Raw genomic sequence first — 9,340 nt, forward strand, 5'->3', positions numbered from 1 at the left:
TTTATTTTTTTTTTATTTTATTATTTGTGTGTACCGTCAAATCAGATCTGACTGGTACAGGAGGGAATTGTCCCTCCTTCCCCAGCAGAGCATCTGGTGGATTTGAACCATGCGCCTCTGGGATTGCAGTGCAGCTTCTTGCCACTAGGCCACCAGAGCTCCATATAGGTGTTTTTTAATCCAGCAGAATTTTTGGTGGTTTCCTGTCATACTCATCCAGATATTGCTGAATAATCTTCAGTTAATTTTATTTACATGCTATTAATAATATTGTTTGATAATTTTAAAAAAAATGAGCATAAATATAGATATTTTTCAGTCAGTTGACCAGGTAGCTGTTTTAGTAATTTCTTGGGATAGATTGGTGAACATATCCAGGGCAGCATTTGTTTTTTTTTAAACATGTCAATTGGTATTTCATCAATTCCTGGGGGCTCTTTTTGGTCAAGGCCTTCAGTAAAACTTGAACTTTTCCCCTCATTATCATTGGTTCTTAATTGTATGCTACTTCCTGAAATAGTTCCCAGTCAACCAGTATTTTTGGTACAGTGATTCTGTATTCTTTACGTCTTCTTTTGATACTTCCTACATCATTCAAAATCCTTCAGTATTACAATTCGAGGCTTGGATTTGTTCTTCAGTTCTGTCCGTTTAAGAAATGCTGTGTGTGTTATTCCCTCTTGGTTTCTAACTCTTGTTCTTTGCACTTTCTGTTATAATATTCCTGAGTTGCCCTTTGAAATCTGACACTTTTAGTAACTAAATAACTACATCAAAGGCCAAGTCTAGTGGAAGAGTATAGTGGAGAAGCCTGGCAGGTGAGTGGGCATTGGAAAGGGATGACAGTGACGTGGCAGCAGGCGTTCCAACAGCACGCAGGGCCAAGGTGAGTAATTCAAGACCGGTGATCTTTCGAAATGCAGATCGGTACTAGCAGAAACATCTGTTAGCTGGGAGGCAAGTAAGGGGAACGTGTTAGTTAATCCCCATGAAATGAGGAAGAAGGAGCGCAGGGCTTAGGGTAATCCACTGGTTGGCTATGTGACTTTTTTTTTTAAGGTAAAAGTAAAGATAGATTTATTAGAAGGTTACATTCCAAAGCGATAGCCCTTCCTCCTTGAAATGAAATATGGAGGACAGGCCTGTGTGACCCTTCTTTGCCTGTTAACTTCTCTGAGCTTCACTTATTTCTGCTGAGAAATGAGGATAATAATGCCTATTTTTCTTAGTTATGCTGGGGACCATTCCCCACAAAAAAAAAAGAAGAAGATTCCTGGGGTAATTGCTGAAAGTAACAAGGTGCTCAAAGACTGATGGAACCTATTAAAAGGACCCAGACATAAAAGGGACTCTTGCTGGATGCATTGGGCTTAAATTGAGATAATTAAGATCAGATAATGGATTAGAACACATGGAATTAAAAAACTGTAGTGATACAGGGAAAGAAGGCTAGGGAGAGGAGCATGGGGCAAGAGAAAGTGGGGGTTTTTTTATGGATAAATGTAGATAAAATGATGGCATTACACAATCACTATTTTGCATTGTTTAAGATCATGCATGAATAATAAATGAATGCTAAATCCCCAAGTGAAAGGTTGTTGGCGTTTAGGATGATTTCATGGTTTCAAAGCATCACCCACAGATGTATGCCTTCTTTAATATATCAGGAGAAACACAGATGACCTATGTGGAATTCTTACCATAATAGCCAAACTAAGCTTAGTAATGAGGAAAAATAAACATACTGTTGGAGAATTTATTCCAGCTCGTGGTGACCCTCCATTCAGGTTTCAAGACTTTAAATAAATCTTTTTTTTAAAATGTTTTTATTAGTTTGTGTGTGTGTACCGTCAAATTGGATCTGACTGGTACAGGAGGAGATGGCCCCTCCTTCCCTGGCAGAGCATCTGGTGGATTCAAACCACATACTTCTGGGATTGCAGTGCAGCTTCTTGCCACTAGGCCACCAGAGCTCCCTTAGGACTCTAAATAAATCTTTATGGGTAAAGACTGCTCATCTTTCTCACTCAGAGGGGTTGGTGGATTTGAACCAACAACCTTTTTGTTATCAGCACAACATGTAACCTCATGACATAGTCTACAAACTACTGTCTTGGACTCTTTAAATAAATAATCCTCAATGGCCAAAAATTGTTGGGCCTATTTTAGATTAAAAGTTTAGATAGCAGGTTAAGTGTTGGGCAGCTCACTGAAAGGTTATTGGTTTGAACCCACCAGCCTACAACCTAGAGAGAAAGATGAGGTAGTCTGTTCTTGTTCAGATTTAAAACTTCAGAAATCCAATTGGGCAGCTCTCCTCTGCCTGAGAGGCTTCCTGGGACCTGAATCAACAGAGGGCAGTGAGTTTGGCTTCAGTATTTTAAATTAAAGGAGGACAAAAAATAATGTGACAACCAAAAGCCGCACACGATCTTGGATTGCATCCCGTATCAGAAAAGTTTAAAAATGGTAAAGCACATTTGGCAAGTTACTCCATCCTGTCACTTCCTCCCCAAGGGTCACACTGTGTCCAGGGCCCCACTCACCTGTGAGGGCAGCTGAAAGAAGTTGCCCTTGAATTGGGAGGTGTCCTGTCATGGGAGGTCAGAGTCAATAGAGCAGCTAGTGGGTGTGAGGCCCTTTCCTGGCACCATGCGCTGGAATTTTGTCCCATCCCTCACTGGAGATGCAGCAGAAGGTACTGAACTGGACCTGGAGGCCCAGGATCCAGTCCCTGTAACCTTGGGCAAGTTACTCCACCTGATCACTTCCTCACCAGGGCTGCAGTGTGTCCACCGACCTGCTGTGTCACTTGGAAGAAAGTGCCCTTGAATTTGGATACTTACAGAGACACAGGGTGGTTTGATCACTAGGGCAAGAGGGTGGAAATGGAAGCCCGTCCTTTGGGTTCTCGCTTCCCTACACTGGGCCCTGCGGCCGTCCTCACAGGGCAGGCCTGGGCAGTGTTTCTGTCCATTGAATACAAGGTCCTTAAGAGTCACAACAGTCTCATACCACCAGCTTTACCAGCACACTGGGCCCAATCATGATCTGGCACAGGGAGAAGCAAGGGGCAGGTGCACACTGGAGGTCTGTTTGTAGATGAAGGACAGTCTGATGGGGAGGGTACCAGCCAGCATGTGGTGGGTGGGGTCCAATTTGGGGTTCAGAGCTGTGAATGGGGCCAAGGGAGGGGTAGGTGACTGAGAACTGGAGGAGGGGCACCGGCTGGTGTTTCTGGAGCCCCTGGGGGAAGCCCAAGCCCTCACGGGTTCTGCCCCCACCCCTAGGCCCACGAGCGGCTGGAGGAGACCAAGCTGGAGGCGGTCCGCGACAACAACCTGGAGCTGGTGCAGGAGATCCTGCGGGACCTGACGCAGCTGGCCGAGCAGAGCAGCACCGCAGCCGAGCTGGCCCGCATCCTCCAGGAGCCCCACTTCCAGGTCTCCAGGAGTGCCCCCAAGCTCCGTGGGGGTGCAGCGGGAAGGCGGAGCTGAGGTGAGAGTAGGGATGGGAGGGGACCACGATTGCACCCTGATTTTCCCAACACTTCTCTAGTCCCTCCTGGAGACGCACGACTCTGTGGCCTCAAAGACGTATGAGACGCCACCCCCCAGCCCCGGCCTGGACCCCACATTCAGCAACCAGCCTGTGCCCCCTGATGCCGTTCGCATGGTGGGAATTCGCAAGACAGCTGGAGAGCATCTGGTGAGGGTGCTGGTGACTGGGGGGCCCACGGGGCGCATGGGGTAATAAAAGGGTAAGCTTGTTGGGAGAGGTGTGAGGACAGTGGTGGGGTCAGCTCTGCCCAGGGAAGGACCTACATATTGAGCACAGAATGTGCCCACAGGCCAGGACCCCCTCCATTGTGCCCACCTTCCTTCCATAGAGTGTCCAGCACTTGGCAAATTTGAGCAGAAAGATGGAAGAGGGGGCCTCAGGGTGGTGATGGGATGGAGTACCGGGGGACCCGGTGAAGATTCTGACTTAGAGCAGCTGGAGAAGCACTCAGACACCTGCCTCGTCGGACTTGCCTCCTCTCCCGTCCTCCAGGGTGTGACATTCCGTGTGGAGGGCGGGGAACTGGTGATCGCACGCATCCTGCACGGGGGCATGGTGGCCCAGCAAGGCCTACTGCACGTTGGCGACATCATCAAGGAGGTGAACGGGCAGCCTGTGGGCAGTGACCCCCGCGCTCTGCAGGAACTCCTGCGAAGTGCCAGTGGCAGCGTCATCCTCAAGATTCTGCCCAGCTACCAGGAGCCCCACCTGCCCCGCCAGGTGAGCCCTTCAGCACAGCCTGCCACCCAGCACGAGACCCAGGAGCCGGCTGAGCCACTCCCAGCTACCGGGGTCACAGGTCTCAGGCTGAGGTTTCTCCCCTCTAACCCATGTTCCCCGGGTGAGACAGGGAGGCAGCCCTGTGGGCGGGGGCCGGGGGGCACAGCTGCTGTACACACGCTGGCTTGTGGCCTTTTACCATTTTGGGGCATGAGTGCAAGTACAAAGGACTAGCACACACCTATGGGTGGAGGGTCGGTGCAGGAGAGGAAGCCCCTGGACGAGGTGGATTGACACAGTGACTGTGACAATGAGCTTGGCTCAAGATAGGGCAGGGTCCAGAGCTACTGTTCATAGGGTTGCTATGTGTCATAGTCAACTCGAAGGCACGTAACAGCAACGATGGCGGAGAGTTTACGAGTGCTTGCAGTGTGTATAGTAGTTTGTGTGCAGTGCTATATATAGAGTTAGTCTCCCATCCTGTTCCGCTGCCTCCTGGTTGGTGGATTGCTGAGGTCTTGCTCCACCCTCCTCTCCCATTGACTCTATCACCATCTTCCAGAGCCTCTCCTGCCAGCACACTCAGGGCTGGACGCAGGGATCCAGCTTTAATTCTGGTGTCTGGTCACCGACCTGGTGAACCCACCTCCTCACTGGTTGGGACCAGGGCCCCAGGCCTGCATGGCATCCCCATTCCTTTATCCGAGTCCCTCTGTTCTAGACCCAAAGGGAAGCTGGGGCCAGGCCGGCCAGTCAGGTCTGGACTCGTCGCCCCTCTAAAGGGACAGTGCTAAGCCCTCTTCTCTGTGAGAGGAGCAGGTGGAGGGTAGACTGTGTGACACCTCCCCTTCAGGCCACCGTCTTCTCTGGCCTTCCCTTGACCTGTCCCCAAACCCCCCTGTGCCCAGGTGTTTGTGAAATGCCACTTTGACTATGACCCGGCTCGAGACAGCCTCATCCCCTGCAAGGAGGCAGGCCTGCGCTTCAGTGCCGGGGACCTGCTCCAGATTGTCAACCAAGATGATGCCAACTGGTGGCAGGTGAGCCCCAGGCACCTTGTGGCCTCTCTGGGTGCGACTCTTTGGGAAGTGTGGACAGAGGAGGTCCCTTGTCCCCTGTCCGCTGCAGGCGTGCCATGTCGAAGGAGGCAGTGCTGGGCTCATCCCCAGTCAGCTGCTGGAGGAGAGGCGAAAAGCTTTTGTCAAGCGGGACCTGGAGCTGACACCAACCTCAGGTACAAGGCCTCCCTACCCTAGCAGACACCCCTAATCTAGGATCTAGCCTGGCCTCACCTACTCATCTCCTTCTGGCCAGGGACCCTGTGTGGCAGCCTTTCAGGAAAGAAGAAGAAGCGGATGATGTATTTGACCACCAAGAATGCAGGTAAAGCTCAATCTCCTCCCTTCCCCCTACTCCGCATCCTCCTCTAACAGCAGCACGGCACCCCCTGTCCCGCAGGCCTGCAGATATGCTCTCTTTGCTCAGATGTTGCCATCACGTCCCTAAGGCCCTGCGCCATCTTCCCTGCTCCCCCGTGCTAGTCCTCTCCCCTGGCCTAGCCCTGCTCCCTACCGCCGCTGACGAGCAGTGCCATCTTCCACGTCCAGAGTTTGACCGCCACGAGCTGCTCATCTATGAAGAGGTGGCCCGCATGCCCCCATTCCGCCGGAAAACCCTGGTGCTGATCGGGGCTCAGGGTGTGGGCCGGCGCAGCCTGAAGAACAAGCTCATCATGTGGGATCCAGATCGCTACGGCACCACGGTGCCCTGTGAGTGGGAGCAGGGCCCGGGGAGGGTCAGGGCGCAGGGGCTGCCCTGAGGCTGTGCGCTGATGGACATCCCCATGGATGTCAGACCAATGGCACCTGAGGGTGTGAGCTGTTGGCCTAGGGCCTCACAGGGATCTGAAGGGCACAGCCAAGGGGGCAAAGCAGGCTCTGGAGTGTAAGGAAAAGGGGCGGCTGGAACCACCTGCAGGCAGATCCGTGTGCTGACTGGATGACGTCAGACAAGTTATTTGATCTTCTTGTGCCTCAGTTTAAGGAGTCATGGCGGTGCCCCTGACTGGTAACAGAGTCAAGTTGGAGTCCCCAGCGGCCCTGGGGGAAAAGGTGCAGCGATCGGCTTCACAGTCTGATTTCAGCTTTGGGAACTCAATGCAGCAGTGCTGTGTCATTCTGTAGGGTTACTGTGCGTCGGAATGAACTCCATGGCAGGGAGTATAGGTGCCTCATCAGCAAAGTACTGCCAACTCCTAAGAGTTGTAAAGATTAAGTAAATGAACAGTATACATAACATCTCAGAAGAGCAGTGTCTGTAACATCTTACAAGATTAACCTAAAGGACGTGCCTACTCGTACCGATGTACGAGCTGGGTGGCTGGGTGAACTGTAGGGTCTGAAGAGTTAATTAAGGAAGACAACTTGCAAGCAGGTGGCTGGGGCCTGTGCTTACCTCGCCTGGCCTCTCTCACGTTTCACTTACTGAAAGCTAGTGTGTGAGATGGGGTTATGAGCTGAGTGTGGCCTTGTGACTTCTGGTGACAGTGCTGTCTGGGTGGTAGAAGCTCTGAGTTCCTAGAGGCCTGAGTGCTAGCTCCATGCCAGCTTGGCCTTGCTGTGTGATTTTGGTCTGCACATTGCCTTCTCTGGACCGCAATTCTCAGCTGTGAGCCCTGAGTTGGACCAGGTGACCTCTGTGTGCAATCGGTGACTGTGTGCTAGTGACAAGGGCAAAGGCAGCATTTTGGGAAGGTGGTGAGCAGGCACACCCCCATGGCCGAGTGACCTTTGTAGATGTTGTTGGTACGTATCAATCTGGGATCACATGCTGTGTGGCCTGCCTGCACCTACTCAGGCCCCTTCTCCTCTTAGACACATCCAGGAGACCCAAGGACTCAGAGCGAGAAGGCCAGGGTTACAGCTTTGTGTCCCGGTCTGAGATGGAGACTGACATCCGTGCTGGGCGCTACCTGGAGCATGGCGAGTATGAGGGCAACCTGTATGGCACCCGCATCGACTCCATCCGGGGCGTGGTTGCAGCTGGCAAGGTGTGCGTGCTGGATGTCAACCCCCAGGTACTTCCCAGCCTGTCAACGGCCCTCTCCTCGACGTCCCACCCCCTCCCATCTATTTCTAGACACCTGGTCTCCAAGCATCCACTTCAGCTATAGCTAGAGGCCCAGCCCCCCAGCTCCCTGACAACCCTAGTATCTGCATTGATCCCTGCCCCAGCCCCAAGCTGCTCCTCTTCCACCCCCCCCCCCCAGGGCTTATGTCTGAGATCCCCAGGCCCATTCTAGTCACTCCTAGACAGCTTTTTCCCAGTTCCCAGGATGCACACTGGATATGCTCCCCAAGTGTCCCCCCTCTCCCACAGGCGGTGAAGGTGCTGAGAACAGCTGAGTTTGTCCCTTATGTGGTGTTCATCGAGGCCCCCGACTTTGAGACCCTGCGGGCCATGAACCGGGCTGCACTGGAGAGTGGGGTGTCCACCAAGCAGCTCACGGTGAGGGTGCCCTGAGGGGTGCTGGGAGGGCTGGTAGCAGCCCGGGTGATGGTGATGGGTCTCCAGCTGATGATGATGAGGTGGCCTTGGAGAAGGTCAAGGTCATGACTTTTGTCTGCCCAGGGTATCTGTGAGGTGTGAGAGAGGAGGGAAAGTGGCCAGGGTCTCACAGGGAGTCAGGGACACAGCGTGTCAGGGCACAGGACCTTCTGACTCCAGCTCCTGTTCCGTCCACTTTGTGGGGACCAGAGGCCCAGAGGGAGGTCTGAGGGCAGAGGTCGAGTAAAATAGACCAGGACTTTTGGCTTCCCAGTTGCTCTCAGCTGGGAAACAGTTTAAGAGAGGAAGTCAGAGGCAAAAAGGCTGAGTAGAGAGAAGAGTTAGCTTTCCAGAGAGTGCAGCACCTCGAGAGGCTTCAAGCCCCTGACTTACCTGTTACTCAAAGCTGTGTGTCTGCTGTCCTTACCTGGCGCCCAGGACTTGCAGAATGCGGAGCACAGGGTCCCTCTTCTGGCCATTCTTGGTACTGCAGGCGACATGTCCCCTACTGTCCAGACTCCCCCCTGTTCTGGGGTTAAGAGATTTTGGGCCTTGCTTCAGAATGGGGTACTTGGGGCCTCTGGAATTGCCTAGGCCATCCATAGAACTCCTTCTTCAGCTTATTAAATTCAGCTTTCTGGCCAGCTGCGTCTGGAGCTGGGGTAAGAGCTGCTTCAGGCACTTATGGCTGGCTGGCTTTGGGAGGTCACAGGGCCTCGTCAGCTTGTGGAGGGGGCACTGGCTTTGGAGTTGACATACCCCGTTAGTCACTGCCAATTTCCATGACCTCTTTGAACATTGATGGGGAACTGTTATTCCCACCCTACACTCACTCACCAGGCTGTATATATGTTGGAAATGCTCAGGGCAGTGCTTGGCGCAGAGTAAAGATTCTTTCCTTCCGCTTGTCCATCTCTCTGCCCTTGGCTGTTGGAGAGGTGCCTTGGGCTTACAGAGAAGGCTGCTGCCTCTTCTATCTGGGGACTTTTGGGAGAGGGCTGATGGGGGGAGTGAGTTGGCGATACTGACCAGAGGTCCCTTGTGTCGGGGCAGGAGGCAGACCTGCGGAGGACAGTGGAGGAGAGCAGCCGCATCCAGAGGGGCTACGGGCATTACTTTGACCTTAGCCTGGTCAACAGCAACCTGGAGAGGACCTTCCGGGAACTGCAGGCCGCCATGGAGAAGCTGCGCACAGAGCCCCAGTGGGTGCCTGTCAGCTGGGTGTATTGAGTCATGCCCACTGGACAGCACCTCTCTGGATTGTGACCAGAACCCTGAGTCCACCCTCTTCCCACTCCTGGCCCCCAGCCACTATCCATGGTCCTGTCTCCACTCTCCCTATGGCTGGCTTAGTGTAGATCCGTGCACTGCCATGGGATGGGTGTTCATGGGGTACCTTTGTGCCCAGGTGCTGCCCACTCCCTATATCCCCTGGCCACCAGATGTCCCTCTTGAAGTGCATCAGAGTCACCTTGAGAATGCTCAGTGTAGAGAAAAGAAAAGCGGCTTTGTG

The 9,340-nt window shown here is 52.9% G+C and overlaps 1 protein-coding gene across 2 annotated transcripts in view; it reads left to right on the forward strand.

The window, feature by feature from the left end:
- The window catches only part of MPP2 (membrane protein, palmitoylated 2 (MAGUK p55 subfamily member 2)), a 35,306-nt gene extending 26,207 nt beyond the window's left edge, over positions 1–9,099 (forward strand). Inside the window, exons 4-13 of one of the 2 annotated variants that reach the window (XM_006897855.1) lie at positions 3,291–3,443; positions 3,559–3,708; positions 4,054–4,281; positions 5,190–5,321; positions 5,410–5,515; positions 5,596–5,664; positions 5,889–6,050; positions 7,155–7,357; positions 7,660–7,788; positions 8,881–9,099. In XM_006897855.1, the coding sequence (XP_006897917.1) occupies positions 3,291–3,443; positions 3,559–3,708; positions 4,054–4,281; positions 5,190–5,321; positions 5,410–5,515; positions 5,596–5,664; positions 5,889–6,050; positions 7,155–7,357; positions 7,660–7,788; positions 8,881–9,057 (1,509 nt within the window). In that variant the 3' untranslated portion in view covers positions 9,058–9,099. The remainder of the gene's footprint in view (positions 1–3,290; positions 3,444–3,558; positions 3,709–4,053; positions 4,282–5,189; positions 5,322–5,409; positions 5,516–5,595; positions 5,665–5,888; positions 6,051–7,154; positions 7,358–7,659; positions 7,789–8,880) is intronic. The other variant, XM_006897854.1, reaches the window with a different exon arrangement.
- Positions 9,100–9,340: the final 241 nt, after the last annotated feature.

Source organism: Elephantulus edwardii, unplaced genomic scaffold (assembly GCF_000299155.1).
Source record: "Elephantulus edwardii isolate Elephantulus edwardi_28Jun2011 unplaced genomic scaffold, EleEdw1.0 scaffold00216, whole genome shotgun sequence".
NCBI classification, from domain to species: domain Eukaryota; kingdom Metazoa; phylum Chordata; class Mammalia; order Macroscelidea; family Macroscelididae; genus Elephantulus; species Elephantulus edwardii.